At 44.2% G+C, this 20,528-nt stretch overlaps 1 protein-coding gene across 2 annotated transcripts in view; it reads right to left on the reverse strand.

Moving 5' to 3' along the window:
* Positions 1-20,528, reverse strand: part of OTC (ornithine transcarbamylase) — a 67,725-nt gene that overhangs the window by 14,545 nt on the left and 32,652 nt on the right. For both annotated transcript variants that reach the window (XM_070750572.1, XM_070750574.1), the window contains 2 exons: positions 18,492-18,545; positions 18,263-18,412 (listed from right to left, as the gene is read on the reverse strand). In XM_070750572.1, the coding sequence (XP_070606673.1) occupies positions 18,263-18,412; positions 18,492-18,545 (204 nt within the window). The remainder of the gene's footprint in view (positions 1-18,262; positions 18,413-18,491; positions 18,546-20,528) is intronic.

Below are 20,528 nucleotides of genomic sequence, written 5' to 3' on the forward strand. Positions count from 1 at the left end.
TTCTTCTTTTCTTTCTCCTTCCCACCTTCTTTCCTCCCTCCCTTCACTCATTCCTCTCTTACTCTCCCCTTTCATAAGTTTCCTTGCTTCCTTCCTCTGTTCCTGTCCCTTCCCCCTTTCTTTCTTTCTTTCTTTCTTTCTTGCTCTTTTTCTTTCTCTCTTTTACCTTCCCTTCCTCTATTTCTTCTTTTCTTTCTCCTTCCCACCTTCTTCCCTCCCTCCCTCCCTTCACTCATTCCTCTCTTACTCTCCCCTTTCATAAGTTTCCTTGCTTCCTTCCTCTGTTCCTGTCCCTTCCCTCTTTCCTTCCTTCCTTCCCACCCTCCGTCCATTCATTCACCCATTCCTCTCTTGATCGCTTAAAGCCGGTCCCTGGTGCAAAAAGGGTTGGGGACCTCTGTCCTACAGGATTGGGTGGCAGAGAAGTTGAACATATGTAAATTTAAAAGTTTAAGAAAGTTTACAAGTTAAGTGAAAGAAACTTCATTATTCATTTATATGTACATGTACATTTCTTCATTAAAAACATGTCTTTCTGCATAATTTAGACTAACTTTGTGAGTTTTTTGAGGGCTGGAACCAATTAAAATTATTTACATTAATTCCTATGGGGAAAAGTCGTTCGAGATAAGAGCTGCTCGACTTAAGAGCCCAGGTCCGGAACGAATTAAACTCGTATCTCGAGGTACCACTGTACTTAAAATTTCTTAAAATACCGCAATGCTATATAATTATACATTTCAAAATCTACTTCTTTATATCTAATTTAACAATATAATAAAATATTTAAAATCAATTACTCACTCTAAAAAACCTTGTCCTTTAAATTTTTTAATATAAAACTATCCTTAAAACTTCAATACAGTGGTACCTCAAGATTCGAACCCCTCGTCTTACGAACAACTCGTGATACGAACCCGGGGTTCAGAAAAATTTTGCCTCTTCTTACGAACTTTTTTCGAGTTACGAACCGGCGTTCAGAGACTGCTGGGAAGCCGCGCGGCTGTTTTAAAAGGTGACAGCCGGGCGGCGGGGCTTCCCAGAAGCCTCCCGAACGCCGGTTTGTAACTCGAACAAAGTTCGTAAGAAGAGGCAAAATTTTGCTGAACCTCGGGTTCGGTTCGGGAGGTTGCTGGGAAGCCCCCCAGGCCGGCTGCGACCTTTTAAAACACCCGTGCCGCTTCACAGCTGTCTCCTGAAGCCGAACGCTAAAGCCGAACTTCCGCGTTCGGCTTCGGGAGACAGCTGCGAAGCGGTGCGGGTGTTTTAAAAGGTCGCAGCCGGCCTGGGGGGCTTGCCAGCACCCCCCCGAACCCGCGTTCGGGGTTCGGGGGGTGCTGGCAAGCCCCCCAGGCCGGCTGCGACCTTTTAAAACACCCGCGCTGCTTCGCAGCTGTCTCCTGAAGCCGAACGCTAAAGCTGAACTTCCACGTTCGGCTTCGGGAGACAGCTGCGAAGCGACGCGGCTGTCTTAAAAGGTCGCAGCTGGCCTGGGGGGCTTGCCAGCACCCCCCCGAACCCCGAACCCGCATAATTTTTTTTGTAATTCTGTTTAGTTCTTTAAAAAAATTTGGTCCAGGATTGATTGGAATAACTTGGAAAAGGAATAATACTTTAGAAAGGATATTCATTTTAATTGTGGAAATTCTCCCAACTAAGGATAACTGCAAATTATTCCATATTTCCAAATCTTTTTAAATCTGTCCTATCAACTTTATATAGTTGTCATTTTTTAGAGATATAGCTTTGGAGGTTATCCATATACCCAAATATTTCACTTTTTTTTGTAACTTTCATGTTTGTCAAGTTTTCAAGATATTTTATCTGTGGTTCAGTCATATTTTTTGTTAGTATCTGTGTCTTCTCCTTGTTAATTTTCAAACCTTCAACTTTCCCATATTTTTCTATAAGGTCTATTAACTTCAAGATTGATGTTAAAGAATCTTCTATTATAAAAACTACGTCGTCTGCAAAGGCCTCTACTTTATATGTTTCTTTTTTAATCTTCAACCCTTTTATTTCTTTTTTTGCTCTTATTTTTATTAATAACACTTCCAGTGTTAGAATAAATAATAATGGTGATATTGGACATCCTTGCCTCACTCCTCTTTGTATTTCTAATTTTCCTGTTTGTTCATTATTTATTATAATTCTCGCTGATTGGTTAGAGTATATAGCATCAATTACTGTATATTAAAAAATTTAGTTCCTACATTCATCTTGTTTAATTGTATTTTCATAAAATTCCAATCTACATTATCAAATGCTTTTTTAGCATCTAAAAATATAAGTGACATTTGTTTTTCAGGATGTTGTTCATAATATTCTAAGGTATTTATTATTGTTCTTAGGTTATTTTTAATTTGTCTACCTGGTAAAAATCCATTCTGATCTTCATGTATTATTCCGTTTATGTTTTTAAACCTGGTAGCAAATATTGATATAATAATTTTATAATCTACATTTAATAATGATATCAGTCTATAATTTTCAATTTTTTCCTTCTCAGTTCCCACTTTGTGTATTAATGTTATTAAAGTTTCTGTCCATGTTTTTGGTAGTTTACCATCTGCTATTATTTGATTGAATATTTCTAACATATTTGAAAATAATATTTCAATATCTAGTTTGTAAAATTCTGTTGGTATCGCATCTGGACCAGTAGCTTTATTATTTTTCTGATTTTTAATAGATTGTCGTAGTTCTATTTCTGTAATAAGTTTGTTTAGTTTTTGTTGTTGAACTTCCATTAACACTTCCACAGTGCTTAAATAATCAAAAATTAAATCTTCCTTTATTTCTTCTTTTCCATATAGTTTCCTGTAAAATTCTAATGCTATTTCCTTTTTTTCATCTATTCTATGTCTTATTACACCTTTGTTATCTATTAAGTTTTTAATAATTTTGTTTTCTCTCTCTTTCCTAAGTTTATATGCCAACCATCTTCCTGGTTTATTTTCATGTTCAAAGTATTCTTGTTTTGCTCTTTTTATTTGTTCCACCATTGATTCTTGTTCTATCAACCTTATTTTATGTTTTAATACATCCCTCTGGTTTTTGACTTTATCATCGTATTCATCTTTTTGCATTTCTAATTCTAATTTTTTTAATTCATCTTCTAACTTTTGATATTGTAATTTTTTCTCTTTATTCTTTTTTGCCGTATAGGAAATTGTTAGCCCACGTATATATGCTTTTGTTGTGTCCCAAAGGTTTTGTGGAGTAGTATCATTGTTCTTATTTATTTTGAAAAAGACTTCCAATTCTTTCTCTATTCATTCTTTATATTCAGGGTCACGTAATATATTTCTATTCATTGACCAGTTATTTAGTTTTCTCTTACCTTTCCAATATATAACTAACGGATTATGATCTGCCCAGCTATTAGTTTCAATCTCAATTTCTCTGATCTTTTCCATCGTATATGCTGGTGCCCAGGCCATATCAGTCCTAGACCAAGTTTAATGAGGATTAGAGTAAAAAGTGTATTGTTTGTTTTGTGGGTGGCATTCACGCCATATATCTTTTAATAATAATTCTGTACTCATTTTCCAAAATGTTGTAGGTAAAATTACCTTTTTTTTCTTCTCCCCCCTCTGTATAATCCATTTGACTATCTGAAATTGCATTAAAATCACCTATTATTATCATATTTTCTATTGCTAGTTTAATTATTTTGTCATGCAATCCTTTATAAAATTGTTTTTGATTGTCATTTGGTGCATAAATTAAGATAATTACGAGAGGTTTCATTTCTAGCTCTAGTTGTACCATTAAAATTCTGCCTTCACTATCACTGTATATTTGTTTTGATTCAATTATTTCGTCAATATACATTGCTACCCCTCTTTTCTTTTGATTCGCCAAACTAGTGTAAAGTTTTCCCAATTTTGGGTTATTAAGAAGGCTTCTCTTTGATTTTTTAATATGGACTTCTTGTAAAATATTTATTTGAGCTTTTTGTTTTAGCTAATATTTGGTTTCTTTTCCTAGGGTTATTCAAACCATTAACGTTAACTGAAAAGATTTTCAAATCTTGTGACATTTCTATTTGTAGTATTTTTTTATTTCTTTCGCTTCACGTAATCTACTATTTAACACCAATTGTTGTTGAGTTTGTGGTTGTTTCTTTTTAACGTCTTGCCTTTCTTCCCCTTCCTTACTGGTGGCTCCCTGTACATCTTCTTTATCCTTAAGTTCTATCTGTAGTTGGTCAATTTTAGTCAGTCCACTTTGAGCGAAAACAGCTCTTGCTTCGTCCACACTCTGTATCTTGACTTTCATTGCTTGCCAAGTCAGGGTAAGCCCTTCTGGTACTAACCATAGGAAAACTATATTCTTTTTGATTAAGACACTTGTAAGAAAATAATACTCTCTTCTACTTTCTCTTACCCTCTTTGGGACTTGTTTCAAAATTGTGATATCTTTCCCTTTGTGTTTCCATGTCTGATTTCTCACCTGTTTTAAGATGTCATCTTTGATTACTTTTCTTACAAACTTGATGTGGACTTCTCTTGGTAAGTTGTGTCGCCTTTCATAGCCCGTTTGAACTCTGTAAATTTCATCTATCTAATAAGTTCTTGTGGGTCTGCTTGTAATATTTCTCCTATTATCTCTGCCATCTTTGCGGATAAATCTTCATCTTTTTCTTCCTCAATGTTTTGAAATCTCAAGCCATGAGATGCTGATTGAAGTTCCAGGTTAGTTATCACTTTGTCAAAGCCTCTACAGGTCGCATAGTTATGTTCTTCATATTCCTCCACCTTTTGTCCTATATCTTGAACTCTTTCTTCTGTTGCTTTTATTCTTTTTTCATTTTCTTGTAAAGTCTGTTGTATTACTTTCATATTTCCATCCATCTCATTCATGCTCCCTTTAACTTCACTCATTTCAGTTTTAAGTTCGCCGATCTCCTTCTTAAGTTCAGTTTTTAAAGTACCCATTTCATTTTTCATCTCTTGTTTCATTTCTTCAAAGTATTTTTTCACTTCTTCTTTATTTGTATCTAGTTGAATTTTGGTTTGTGTTTGCGTTTTCTGCATAAAATCTTGGATACCAGCTAAGGTATCTTGAATAGACTGAAGGTTTAATTCAGCTGGTGGCTTTTCCTTCTGTTTTTCTTTCTCCTTGGCTAGCATTGTTGTTTTTGTTCTTTGTTGTAAAGGGGATGATATTGGAGATACCTTTGGGGTGGGAGTTGGAGTTGGAGTTGATGCTTGTTTTCGGGTTGTTGTTGTTGTAACAGAAGTCACACTTTGTGCCCTGTAGGAACCTTTCATATCTCAGAAGTTTGCAGTTTATTATACAATATCTTAATAAAGCTTCTTTTGCTTTATAATTAAAATAATAATTATAAACAATTTAGAAAGGGAAATTTAACAATCCTTAAGAGATCAATTTTAATAAAAATATGAAAATATAAAATGAAGAAAAAGAAAAAGTAAACAAAGTATTTGCTATATATTTAGAGGATAGAGGATAGAAAAAAGGTTACACTGACAGAAATAAAAAAGGGAAAAATAATAAAAAAGAAAGGATAATACTAAAGGGAGAGAAGAAAATATTCACTTGGCTATACAATAGACACTATACTATGTTATTAGTTTAGGGGGATACACCAGATAATGAAAAGGGAGAATAAAGTTCTAGCACATTTTAAGTATCAAATTTAACTCAAAGAAAAAGAAAAAAATCAAAAGGAAAATAATCCAAGTAAATATAAAGAAAAATATAAGAATATAGAAATATAAGAAATAAAAGATTTAAAAATTTAAAAATTATAAAGTGAAGAAAAAAATACTGATATTAAAAATACGAATAAAAATTAAAAAGCGTATCAGTAGCTTTAAAAATGTGAAAGGAAAAAGAAAAAGAAAAAAAACAGATTTTAAATTTCTTTCAGGGTACTCTGTCTTGATTCTCAGTCTTTTATTAAGCAGAAAATGAAGAAAATAAGTCCAAAAATAAGTCCAAAATCCACAAAGAGATATAGAAAGAAAAAAAATGTATATAATAGTTATGTTACTAATATAAAAGTCAAATGATATAAAATCCGGAAAAATTGAAATAAGAAAGTTCTAATCCATCTTTTTAAACTTGATCCTTACACTCTTGTCATCAGGAAAAATAGTCCTTCAATGGATACCTCCAAATTGGTACAAATCTTGTTCTTCTTTATTTTCTTAATTATAAATGGTTATAAATAGTTATAAATGTCTAACGTAATTCAATTTCAAAAAAAGAAAAGAAATAAAAGGTCCGAAAAAAGAATTTAATTTGATCCAACAAGATATAGTTTGTTAAAAAGAATTAAGACACCTATCAGGATTTCTTCTGAGTTTATCCAGTTAAAAGTTCATTCCAGTTATTTATATGATATTGATGGTATATTAAGATTATCAGTCCAAATATCTAAAAATTTTAAAAACCCTAAGTCAATGTATAATAATTAAAATATAAAAAGCGTCAATTTTCAATTTTTTTTTCTTTTCCAAGACAAAGGAAAGTAGATCCGACCGTTCTTATTTTGCGGAAGGATTTCAATCTAGATTTTAAACTTTATTTAACTTTGCCTTTTACTTTCAAGATCTTCACTTTCTAATATCAGGTACCAAAAAAACCAGAAGGAGGAAGAGAAAAGCACTTAAAAGGTAAGTGCTTTCCTCTTCCTCCTTCTGTGGATCTGCTTTTTAAAGACTTCTTTGATATTTTCTTAGCTTCCTCCATAGACCGATCACTATGGCTGTGTCCCTGCAGCTGCTGGGGCATGGTTCTCCATTGCTGCAGCCGCGGGGCTTTCCTTACCTTTCGGGGCAGTGGCGATCTGCCCCTAGGGATCCAGGAAACCCCCTGTTCAATGCCGAACCCTCCGGGCTCAGGCAAAGCGTAAATATGCGCCCTGCAGCAGGGAAAAGGCCAGGCGAAGTCAGAGCGATGTCTTTGCCCGCCCGGCATGATCGAGCGTCAACCCGGAAATCCACACACCTTTTCCTAAAAAGAGCATACTTCCTTCTTAGTTGCAAACAACTTTGAAGAGATACCCAAAACTGCACATAGGCAATGAATTCAGGCATACCTTGATCACTCATTGTCCACAAGGTGGTCATGAAGCTACCATGCATTTTATCAGCCAATGAGCTTCTTTAAATTGTTCCCAAACACCCTTTGAGTTGTAACTTGATGGCTAATGAAATGTAACTTGAAGACAATAAAGGGGGATGGTTGTACTTTGTTCAAGAGTGCCTTCCCTCATTTTATCCTGCCTCCTGACTCTTCATTTACATCATCTTCAATTCAGCCTTCTCATTTAGTATATCCTTATTTGTAACAATTTTTCCCCATATTTATAATGTTCGAGTGTATCAATGCTTCTAAGGTGGAGAGGCAGACTGGTATTTTCATATAATTTTGTTGTTTGATTTTATTCCACACCACTAATAAGGTGTTTCTTATGTAGTGCCTTTGAAAGTATTGGTATGCTGTGCCTACCATCCCTGTCCTATTGTCTTCTTTTGTTACTTTTTATCATTACTTATCTAATATTTAATTTGTACAAATTATCACCCTATAATTGTTTGACAAAATAAATAAAATAAAATAAAATAAAATAAATTCAAGGTAGGATTCCTAATTTTTTTACTACCAATCTGTGGGTGTGGCTTATTTTATGGGTATGGCTTGCCAGTCATGTGGCCAGGTGGGGTGGCTTGCCAGTCATGTGACCAGGTAGGGGTGGCCAACTCAATGTCACTCATGTCAAGGGGTGGCTTTCCTGGTTCCTCCCCTCCCAGCAATTCCTTGTCACACTCGGCTTCAAGGTATCTATAGATCTGTAAAAATGTTGTTCACCTTTCCCCCCCACCCCACCTTTATTATCTATATGCTATAGATGCATTTTCATGGACCACTCACACACTTTAGCCAGAAGTGTGATAGACAAGGGGTCTCCAACCGTTTGGACCTCAGGGACCATCAAATCCATAATTTTACATCCTGCGGACCACTGGAGGTGGGGGAAGCTCAGCCGCCTTTCAGGCCTACATCTCTGCTCCTGTAAGGCCTCCAGGTGGGAAGCCTGAGAGAAAGTGCCTGCTCTAGGCACACACCCTGGAAATCTCTTTTGTGTTTCTTCTCTCAAAAAGCTTGGACAATCTGAGTGAAGGAAAACGGAGATAGGCAGACTGACAGTGACTTGCTGATGTTGGTGGGAAAGTCAATCCCATATTCCAGAGCTGTAGCTGTAGTCCCTCCCCCTCCCCTTTTCATTTTCTTTTCCTTTCTTTTCCCCTATTCCTTTCCTCTCCCCCCCCTCCTCTTCCTGTCCTTTAGCTTCCTTTTCCTTTCCCTGTTCCATTCCTTTCCTTTTCTCCTCCTTTCCTTTCCTTCTCTCTCCTCCCTTCCACTCCCTTTCCTTCTTTCCTTTCCTTTCCTTCTTTCCTTTCTTCTTTCTTTTCTTTTCTTTTTTTCTTTCTTTCTCCTTTCCTTTCCCACAATGGAATCAATTCACCTAAAATGGTGCCTACACTAAATACAATGCACTGGCAAAAAACAAAGCCATATGTGCACCGTTTAACCTCTTTTTTGAAAAATGAGGATTTCATCCATGAATAAATTAACTAAGGAAATCTGAGAGTATTACTATTAACTAACACTGCCATGGCAAAGCAGATGACATAAACTCACAGCTATTATTACATCACTATTATTGGTCATTCTTATTATCTGTCATTCATTTCCTTCCCTTCCCTCCCCTCCTTTCCTTTTTTCCCTCCCACGAAGGTTGCCGAACTGCCCCTTTTCTCCCCACTCCCCCTCCTCACAGACATTAAAAGGCACTGGCTGGGGATGGGAGGATTCAAAGCACCCTACAAAGTTGCTGGACTGCTCTCTATCACCCCCTCCCCAGAACCTTTAGGAAAACACTGACTGGGAACAGGAGGATTCAATGCTGGTTCAAGATCACCAATGTCCAAATGTATTTTTAAAGAGAAGCCACCAATGAGGCACTTGGCCCCACAACACAGTAGTAATCATCACTCAGCTTCCAAACACCTTTAAATGCTGAAAAAATGGGAGGAAACAACCAAACCACGTGGGACTTTTCCCCCCACCTCCCTGCCCCAAATCGAGCTAGGCATGTGCAAAAGCCTAGACAGTTCCAATCCCACGGATGCCTGTCTCCACTTTATTTTCCAAAAACTGGCACTGCCAAGTGAGTGAGCGACTTGGCAGGGCTCATCAAAAGAGAGAGAGAGATACTTTCTCCCCTCTCCTCCCCCTTTTCTTTTCTTTGAAAAAAGCAGAGCCATGTAGATGAGGCAAATGGGATACAGTGTCCCCTCGATTTTCGCGGGTTCAAACTTCGCGAAACAGCTATACCACGGTTTTTCAAAAAATATTAATTTAAAAATACTCCGTGGGTTTTTTTCTATACCACGGTTTTTCCCGCCTGATGATGTCATACGTCATCACCAAACTTACGTCTGCCATTGCTGATTGGCCGAAATCTCGGCCAATCAGCTTTGTCATCGCAAAAAGTTTGCCCGACAACGCTGATGGGCCGAAATCTCGGCCAATCAGCATTGTCATCGCAAAAATTTCGCCCGTCATTGCTGATGCACCGAAATCTCAGCCAATCAGCGTTGTCATTGCAAAAATTTCGCCCGACAATGTTGATGGACAGAAATCTCGGCCAGTCAGTGGTGTTATCCCAGCGTGCTTTGGAACTTTTACAACTTGTTACAACTTGTTGGAAGATGGCTCCTAAACGTTGCACGCGGAGCGGAGGCGGCGACACTAAAAAGAGCAGGAAGATGCTGACAATTAAGGAGAAAATTGAACTTTTGGACATGCTAAAAGAGGGACTCTCTTATGCAGATGTTGGTCAGCATTATGGGATCAACGAATCGAGTGTGCGATACATTTGGAAAGACGAAAAGAAGATAAGGCAAACTTCTATGATAACATTCAACAAGGCAACAAAAAGGATGGTGACGCCTAGAAACAAACGCCTTATGAAAATGGAAGCTGCTTTGTCCGTGTGGGTACAAGACTGCCGTAAAAAGAGCATTGCTTTGGATACCAATACCATACGGACAAAGGCACAGCAACTCTACACCTGTCTTGCAAACACAGAAGGAGGCGATGCAGATGAGGGAAAAGAAGATGCTGATGAAGGTGCTGATGACTCAGAAGACCCCCAGCCATCAACATCCACTGCTTCTTCGGCCCCATCCACATTCACAGCAAGTAAAGGGTGGTTCGATAAATTTCAATGGCGCTATGGCCTGAGGAGTGTGTCATTGCACGGAGAAGCTGCCTCAGCAGATACACGTGAAGCCGAGCAGTATGTCCATGGCACATTTAAAGACCTAATTGAAGAAGGGGCCTACCTTCCAGAACAGGTGTTCAACATGGACGAAACAGGCCTGTTCTGGAAGAGGATGCCTTCACGGACTTTCTTGATGCAAGATGAAGCCAAAGCCCCTGGTTTTAAGGTCCAGAAAGATCGGGTAACTTTGATCATGTGTGGAAATGCAGCAGGCTTCATGATGAAGCCAGGGCTAATTTATAAGTCACAAAATCCAAGAGCCCTCAAGAACAGAAATAAGAATGCATTGGCAGTGTACTGGATGCATAATCCTAAAGCATGGATTACAAAAGCCCTCACGCGGGACTGGTTTCATCAGTGCTTCATCCCACAGGTGAAGGATTATTTGGCTGGCAAAGGACTCAATTTCAAAGTGCTTCTCCTAATGGACAATGCTGGAGGCCATGATGACCTGGCACATGAACATGTTGGGGTACAAGTCGAATTCTTGCCACCAAACACCACATCACTTATCCAGCCAATGGATCAAGGTGTTATCCGCGCATTTAAGGCACTGTACACGCGCAATTCCCTTGGAAGCCTCATGGAAGCAATGGACGCTGATGAAAACTTCACATTGAAAGGCTACTGGCGTCAGTACACGATCGCATTGTGTCTGAAGAACATTCAGAATGCCTTAATGGATATGAAGTCATAGACAATGAATGCCTGCTGGAAGAAATTGTGGCCAGAAGTGGTACATGATTACAAGGGATTTGCTCCCGAAGAAATTCAACATGCTGCAGTCCAGAAATCTGTGAAGCTGGCACAGGCACTGGGTGGAGAAGGCTTCATTGACATGACACCAGATGAAGTCAATGGTTTGCTTGATGAGCATGGCCTACCGCTGACAGACAAAGATCTGGAGGAGCTGACCAGGTCAGCAAGTGAAAAAGAGGAAGAAGAGGAAGCTGAACAAGCTGAGGAAGAAGAAGATGTTGGCCTAACGCTTGAGCGGCTTGCAGAAGTGCACAGAGCTGCTGCACATCTCCAACAGATTGTGGAACTTTGGGATCCCAACATGACTCGCTCTATACACTTTAAGGCCTCCCTTGACAACATCACTGCACCATACAGAGCCATGTTAGCCCAGAAAAAGAAACTGCGGCAACAACTGCCCATAACTATGTTTGTCACGAAAACCAAGAGGTCTGTCACACCATCACCTTCAGCATCCATTGTAGAAGTGCCCGATGAAATGGTGATAGAAGAAGATCCCTAGTTATCCTAGTTATGCTAATATTTTTTGCAAATTAAAAAAAAAACCCAAAAATGTTAATAAATAATTATCATTTATAACTATCAGGATGACTAAGTGTCTTATTCAATGGTGAGTACAGGTACAGGTAGAGGTACAGTAGAGTACTGTACAGTAATGGGAAGGGGAAATGGTAATTAAGGGGATGGGAAATGGTAATTTATGGGTTAAAAGTGTTGGGACTGAGTGACATAGAAGAATGAATGAATGAGTGAATGAATGAATATTGTACCTGTATGTAAATTCCCCCCACACCTGTGTGTGTGTGTGTGTGTTTGTGTGTGAACTCTTGAACCATTTTCAAACACAGGTGAGGGCTGGGGGTTTTTATTCTGTCATTATTTAAGTGCTTTTACCATACTGTATGCTTTCAATCAAGAGTCACTTCTCTCTCTCTTTCCTGTCATTCTCTGCTTCAATCATTTTCTCATTTCTCTGTTTTCCTCCCCTTTTTTCTATCATTTCTCTCTATATATATACCTTCCACTCTCCCCCCTCTTGCTCTTTCTCTCTCTTTCTCCCTCTCTCTCTCCCTCTCTCCTTTCCATCTCGCTCTGTCTGTTGCTCTCTGTGAGAACGCCTGTCCCGCCTCCTGCAGCCCCCCTCGCTGACAGCTGGGACGAAAGCGCTCTCAGCCAAGGGACTACGAGAGGGGTGGGGCGGGCATTCTCAAAGCACTCAGAGCGGCTAGCGGCCAAATGAGGAGGCTGAGAAGCCGTAGCCGCCAGCGCTGCTGCAGGAGGACTCATGCCCCAAGAAAGCCGGTGAGAGGGGCGAATCGGGCAGGCGGGGGGTAGCGGCGAGGAGGCCAGAGGCGCTGGGTGGGTGGACGACATTAAAAACAATCTTTACCAGCCTCCACACTTTCGTCGCTCCCCGCCTCCAACTTCAAGCCCTTGGAAAAAGGGTGCGCGTGTTCAGATGGTGTTTTTACTTCCGCACCGCTACTTTGTGGAAATTCGACTTTCGCGGGAGGTCTTGGAACGTAACCCCCGCGAAAATCGAGGGAACACTGTACTTGGGATGTTGTTGCTTCTCTTGGGTTTCCTTCGCCGGACCTCTTCTGCATGAACATTGGGCAACATGTGATGGACTGGGCAGTGGGCACACCACACCGCTTCTCTGGAACCCTGCCAAACTTTTTGGGGGAGTAAATTTCCTCCCCCTCTTCTCCCACCTGGAGGCAGTGGAGCTGACCGATGAGCTTCACCTACCCAAAATTTGCCCCAAGTCTCTGCAACCATCTATGGGAGAAAAAACCTTTCTAACCTCTGATGCATTACAACAGAGGTGAGAAGGGTTTCTCTTCCCATGGTTGTTGCAGCTGCCACCCAGGCAAGCTGCTCCCTGCTATGCCTCCCCACCTAGCTACACAAAAAATATGTTTTGCCAGCTGAGAGTCTGCCTGCTTCTAACAAAACATTAATTTTCATCATGGCTATGTGGGAGTGGGTCATGCCTACAACTTTTATCAAGATGCTAGCCAGCAGGGACAAAGAAGCTGACCTGGAAAACTTTGCAACCGTTGGCTACAAAAATTCCCAGACTGTCTCCCTCTCTCCCTACTGGCCAGCCCCTCCTGATAAAAATTGCAGGCATGGTGGGGAAAGTGGGGAACAGCACCCTCCATTCCCTCCTACCTCAGCAGTACCATGTGCCACCTGGAGAAGCTCTGAACAAATGTCAGGAGGTACCGGCTAGCAGGAAGAGGGGAAGATGGCTGGGCAACCTTTGTAGCCATGTGGCTGCTTGGCATGATTAGGAGGGGAATCAAAAATAAGTCAGTAAGTGTTGTATTGCCTCTGTACAAATCGATGGTGCGACCACACTTGGAGTACTGTGTACAGTTCTGGTCACCGCATCTCAAGAAGTATATAATTGGAACTGGAAAAGGTGCAAAAAAGGGCAACAAGAATGATAAAGGATATGGAGCTCCTCCCTTATGATGCCAGGTTGCAACGCCTTGGTCTCTTCAGTCTTGAAAGACAGCATTTAAGGGGTGACTTGATCGAAGTGTATAAAATCATACATGGGATAGAAAAGGTGGATAGAGAAAAGCATGCACCCAAACTGGTAGCAATGGGTTTTAGAACCCACTACTGGTTTAATCAGAATCTTTTACAAATAAATATCAAAAGTTAGAGAAATAAACACATGCTGCACTTCTGTTAATAAGAAAATATCATTCAGCTTGGTACAAGCAATCCAAAATATACAAATAATGTTCAATAAACAGCACATGTTTGTGCTCCTTTTTAAAATGTCATTAATATGAGAGTTCATAGAAAGAAGTAGAATGAGCTTTAGCTTTATATATGAAATATAAATTTACCTCATGTTTCACATAATACTAATTTAATTTTCAGATCAGAAAATTGCCAATACTTTATATTAGGATCTTGATGCATTTATAACTAATGTACTGTAGGTTCCTCCTATCACCGCCACCTTTTTATAGTGGAATCTATTTCTCTATTCACATGCATTCCATGTACAGTGATACCTCGACTTACAAAACCCTCGTCATACAAACCTTTCGAGATGCAAACCTGGGGTTTAAGATTTTTTTGCCTCTTCTTCCAAACTATTTTCACCTTACAAACGCAAGCCGCTGCTACTGGGATGCCCCGCCCCTGGACTTCTGTTGTCAGCGAAGTGCCCGTTTTTGCACTGCTGGGATTCCCCTGAGGCTCCCCTCCATGGGAAACACCACCTCCGGACTTCCGTGTTTTTGCGATGCTGCAGGGGAATCCCAGCAGCGCAAAAACGGGCGCTTCACTGGCAATGGAAGTCCAGAGGTGGGGTTTCCCAGCGAGGGGAGCCTCAACGAAATCACAGCATCACAAAAACATGGAAGTCCGGAGGTGGGGTTTCGAGGACTTCCACGTTTTTGCGATGCTGCAATTTCGCTGAGGCTCCCCTTGCTGGGAAACCCCACCTCTGAACTTCTGTTGCCAGTGAAGCACCTTTTTTGCGCTGCTGGGATTCCCCTGCAGCATCACAAAAACATGGAAGTACGGAGGTGGGGTTTCCCATGGAGGGGAGCCTCGGGAATCCCAGCAGCGCAAAAACGGGCTCTTCGGCTGGCAAAAGGGGTGAGTTTTGGGCTTGCACACATTAATCGCTTTTCCATTGATTCCTATGGGAAACATTGTTTCGTCTTACAAACTTTTCACCTTACAAACCTCGTCCCAGAACCAATTAAGTTCGTAAGATGAGGTATCACTGTATTTAATAATCCATTGCATTCTACTAAGGGAGATGGAAAATTACTCCATATTGTGAAGAACAGATATATTTTATTTTTTTCCACATCCATATGATATAGATACAGGATATCAAGTACAGTGGTACCTCAAGATACGAACCCCTCGTCTTATGAACAACCCGAGATACGAACCCGGGGTTCAGAAAAATTTTGCCTCTTCTTACGAACATTTTTCGTCTTACGAACGGCAAACCCCCCGGCTGTTTTAAAAGGTGACAGCCGGGTGGCGGGGCTTCTCGGCGACCTCCCGAACACTGAACCCGGAAGTTCGGGTTCCGGAGGCCTCTGAGAAGTCCCGCTGCCCAGCTGTCGTCTCCCACCAGTACTTCTCCCAAGACAACGCGTTTTCAGCCTCCCTTTGCTCCACGCTGCTTCGCCCTGCCTGTCATCCTGGCTCAAGCAGGCGGCGGCAGACCGTCTTTGTGTTTTTTGCTGGGGGGGAGCAGGAAGACCTTCCTGACTCCCTCCCCCCAGCCAAAAACACAAAGACGGTCTCCGCTTGAGCCAAGATGACAGGCAAGGGCGAAGCAGCGCTCAGCAAAGGGAGGCTGAAACCGCCGGCGGCTTCAGCTTCCCATTGCCCCGTGGGCGGCGGCAGACTGCCTTTGTATTTTTGGCTGGGGGGGAAGGAGGAGGCGCAGGATCGGGGCGGCGACGGGCGCGGGGCGAGGCAGCAGGTCAGCATCCTGGGCGGGCGAGGAGACGCGGCCGAGCGGGCCCGGCTCAGACTCCGGCTAGACCTCCAGCAAGACGGGGCGGGCAGCGATTGGGTGCGGTGGTGGTGGCGGCGAGGGTGTGTCTGACTCGGGGCTGGCAGCGCCTGACGCAGCGGGGAACATTGGTGCGGGAGGCAGGAGAGGACCGGGTGACCGGAGTAGCAGCGCCGCCGCCGTCGCCGCCACGCCCGGCTCGGCTTCCCTGTCTGCTTGGCCGTGGAGGCTCGGCTGAAAGGGGCTGGAGCCGCAGAGCTTTGCCTCCCGCCCCTCGCCCCTGTGCCGCCAGCGCATCATCTTCCCTCCCAGACAAAAAGGCCGGCCTTCGGGGATGAGGGGGCATGCTTGGCTGTGCTCCGGTCCCCCGATCGTCTCCTGCCTCCCGCGCCGATGTTCCACGCCACACCCGGCTCGGCTTCCCTGGCTGCTTGGCCGGGGGGGCTCGGGCAAAAGGGGCTGGAGACGCAGAGATTTGCCTCCCACCCCTCGCCCGTGCCGCCGGCGCGTCATCTTCCCTCCCAGACAAAAAGGCCGGCCTTCGGGGATGAGGGGGCGTGCTTGGCTCTGCGTCTCCAACCCCTTTCGGCCGAGCCCCCCCGGCCAAGCAGCCAGGGAAGCCGAGCCGGGCGTGGAACATCGGCGCGGGAGGCAGGAGACAATCGGGCAACCGGAGCAGCAACACTGCCGCCGTCACCGCCACGCCCGGCCCGGATTCCCTGGCTGTTTGGCCAGGGAGGCTCAGCTGAAAGGGGCTGGAGACGCAGAGCCGAGCACGCCCCTTCCTCCCCGAAAGCCGGCCTTTTTGTCTGGGAGGGAAGATGACGCGCCGGCGGCACGGGCGAGGGGTGGGAGGCAAATCTCTGCGTCTCCAGCCGATGTTCCCTGCCACGCCCAGCTCGGCTTCCCTGGCTGCTTGGCCGGCGGGGCTCGGAGGAAAGGGGCTGGAGACGCAGATTTGCCTCCCACCCCTCGCCCGTGCCGCCGGCGCGTCATCTTCCCTCCCAGACAAAAAGGCCAGCTTTCGGGGAGGAAGGGGCGTGCTCGGCTCTGCGTCTCCAGCCCCTCACCGCCACGCCCGGCCCGGATTCCCTGGCTGTTTGGCCAGGGAGGCTTGGCCGAAAGGGGCTGGAGACGCAGAGCCAAGCATACCCCTTCCTCCCCGAAAGCCGGCCTTTTTGTCTGGGAGGGAAGATGACGCGCCGGCGGCACGGGCGAGGGGTGGGAGGCAAATCTCTGCGTCTCCAGCCGATGTTCCCAGCCACGCCCAGCTCGGCTTCCCTGGCTGCTTGGCCGGCGGGGCTCGGAGGAAAGGGGCTGGAGACGCAGATTTGCCTCCCACCCCTCGCCCGTGCCGCCGGCGCGTCATCTTCCCTCCCAGACAAAAAGGCCGGCTTTCGGGGAGCAAGGGGCGTGCTCGGCTCTGCGTCTCCAGCCCCTTTCGGCCGAGCTGCCTCCCGCGCCGATGTTCCACGCCCGGCTCGGCTTCCCTGGCTGCTTGGCCGGGGGGGCTCGGCCGAAAGTGGCTGGAGACGCAGATTTGCCTCCCACCCCTCGCCCGTGCTGCCGGCGCGTCATCTTCCCTCCCAGACAAAAAGGCCAGCTTTCGGGGAGGAAGGGGCGTGCTCGGCTCTGCGTCTCCAGCCCCTCACCGCCACGCCCGGCCCGGATTCCCTGGCTGTTTGGCCAGGGAGGCTTGGCCGAAAGGGGCTGGAGACGCAGAGCCGAGCACGCCCCTTGCTCCCCGAAAGCCGGCCTTTTTTATCTGGGAGGGAAGATGATGCGCCGGCGGCACGGGCGAGGGGTGGGAGGCAAATCTCTGCATCTGCAGCCCCTTTCGCCCGAGCCCCCCCCCCGGCCAAGCAGCCAGGGAAGCCGAGCCAGACGTGGCGGCGACGGCGGCGGTGTTGCTGCTCCGGTCGCCCGATCATCTCCTGCCTCCCGCGCCGATGTTCCCAGCAACCCCCCCAGCCCGGCTGTCACCTTTTAAAACAGCCTGGGGGCTTCTCGGCGACCTCCCCAATGCCGAACCCGGCGTTGGGGAGGTCGCTGAGAAGCCCCCAGGCTGTTTTAAAAGGTGACAGCCGGGCGGCAGCGTTTTTTTTTGCGGTTGTTTTTTTTGGTTGCACGGATTAATTGACTTTACATTGTTTCCTATGGGAAACAAGGTTTCGTCTTACGAACCTTTCGTCTTACGAACCTCCCCCCGGCACCAATTAAGTTCGTATCTTAAGGTTCCACTGTATTTAAAGAAATTTTACTTTTTTAAAAAAAGATTCTGTCTTTAGTCGAATTTAGTTTCTAATCTGTGCAAGTTCTAACTCATATAAATCTAAACGTTATAGGTGCAACAAATATATAATTTACTGGCCACAACATACACGGTCTAATATTTAATTATTACATACTGACAAATATAAGATTGGATTTAAATTGGACAACAACATTTCCCAAAGGGCAATTTTAAAGATTTGATTAATTTTTAGTGTCTTCTTCCCCTTAATAGGAGCTTTTCATTCTTTCATAAAACTAAAAGTTTATCAAAATAAATATCTCCTTTAATTTTTCCCAAATAAGTTAGCAAATCCTTAGCATTATTTTTGAAGGTGTTTTTTAAGAATCAATAAACCACAGAATGAAAGAAAAACACATTTTACCTCCATTGTTATTTGGTAACCTTGGAAAGCCTTTAGCCTCTTTTGTTTCTCTTCTTCTTGCCCCATACTTATCCATGTGTCTGTAATTAGAACATTGGCTCTCTTGGCAGCTTCCAGTGGGTTAGTTGTCAGAAGCAATTTGGTGCCATACTGATCAAATAAAGGAAAAGAGGTATGCTAAGTTAACATAGTAGACAAGAAATCACATTTTAACATGTAATGCTCATACCTTTATAGAATATTCTTCAGCGATTTTTATTACTGTAGGATCTGGTTCAAAACCCTATCAAATGAGAAGAAACATATTACAATTCTACAAATTTTTTATTTATTTTTTTAGTTTCAGAAATGAAATGTGCCATTTCTTAATGAATTTCATACACTGAATTCAAATATTTATTTATTTATTTATTTATTTTATTTATTTGCATGCCGCCCCTCTCCGTAGACTCGGGGCAGCTAACAACAATAATAAAACAGCGTATGACAAATCTAATATTTAAAATAGCTAAAAACCCTTATTAAAAACCAAACATACGCACAGACATACCATGCACAAATTGCATAGGCCTGGGGGGAAGGAATATCTCAATTCCCCCATGCCTGATGACAGAAATGGGTTTTAAAGAGCTTACAAAAGGCAAGGAGGGTGGGGGCAATTTTGATCTCGGGGGGGGGGGGAGTTGGTCCTAGAGGGGCGGGGCTGACACAGAGAAGGCTCTTCCCCTGGGTCCCGCCAGATGACATTGTTTAATCGACGGGACCCAGAGAAGGCCAACTCTGTGGGACCTAACCGGTCTTTGGGATTCGTGCAGCAGAAGGTGGTCCCGAAGATATTCTGGTCCAATGCCATGAAGGGCTTTATAGGTCATAACCAACACTTTGAATTGTGACAGGAAACTGATCGGCAACCAATGCAGACTGTGGAGTGTTGGTGTAACATGGGCATATTTAGGGAAGCCCATGATTGCTCTTGCAGCTGCATTCTGCACGATCTGAAGTTTCCGAACACTTTTCAAAGGTAGCCCCATGTAGAGAGCATTACAGTAGTCGAGTCTCGAGGTGATGAGGGCATGAGTGACTGTGAGCAGTGACTCCCGGTCCAAATAGGGCCGCAACTGGTGCACCAGGCGAACCTGGGTAAATGCCCCCCTCGCCACAGCTGAAAGATGTTTCTCTAATGTGAGCTGTGGATCAAGGAGGACACCCAAGTTGTGGACCCTCTCTGAGGGGGTCAATGATTTCCCCCCCCCCCCGGGTGATGGACGGAAAGATGGAATTGTCCCTGAGAGGCAACACCCACAGCCACTCCGTCTTATCAGGGTTGAGTTTGAATCTGTTGACACCCATCCAGACCCCAACAGCCTCCAGGCACTGGCACATCACATCCACTGCTTCGTTGACTGGACATGGGGTGAAGATGTACAACTGGGTATCATCCGCGTACTGATGATACCTCATCCCATGCCCTTAGATGATCGCGCCAGCGATTTCATGTAGATATTAATAGCAGGGGGGATAGGACCAACCTCTGAGGCACCCCACAAGGGAGAAGCCTAGAGGTCGACCTCTGACCCCCCACCAACTTCGACTGTAACTGACCGGAGAGGTAGGAGGAGAACCACTGAGGAACAGTGCCTCCCACTCCCAACCCCTCCAGCCGGCGCAGGAGGATACCATGGTCAATGGTATCGAAAGCTGGTGAGAGGTCGAGAAGCACCAGGACAGAAGATAAACCCCTGTCCCGGGCCCGCCAGAGATCATCCATCAACGCAGCCAAAGCAGTTTCCGTGCTGTAGCCGAGCCTGAATCCTGACTACTAAGGGTCTAGATAATCGGCTTCTTCCAACGACCGCTGGAGCGCCACCACCTTCTCAACAACCTTCCCCATAAAGGCAAGGTGGGAGCCTGGCCGATAGTTGTTAAGAATGGCTGGGTCCAGGGAAGGCTTCTTGAGGAGGGGGCACACAAGTGCTTCCTTGTAGGGATCAGGAAAGGACCCCTCCTCAAAGAAGCGTTGACAATCTCTTGGACCCAGCTCCATGTCACCTCCCTGCTAGCTGAGACCAGCCAGAAGGGACACGGATCCAGTAAACAGGTGGCGGAACTCACAGCTCCAATGGCCTTGTCCACTTCATCAGGTGTCACCAGATCAAACTCTTCCCAGACAGATGGACAAGTACAGTCCCCTCGACTGACCCATTGTCAGTTGACTCTGTTATCCAATTGGAGTCGAGGTCCGTCCGGATCCGAGCGATTTTATCAG

This window comes from Erythrolamprus reginae, chromosome 4 (genome assembly GCF_031021105.1).
Source record: "Erythrolamprus reginae isolate rEryReg1 chromosome 4, rEryReg1.hap1, whole genome shotgun sequence".
In the NCBI taxonomy this organism is placed as follows: Eukaryota; Metazoa; Chordata; class Lepidosauria; order Squamata; family Dipsadidae; genus Erythrolamprus; species Erythrolamprus reginae.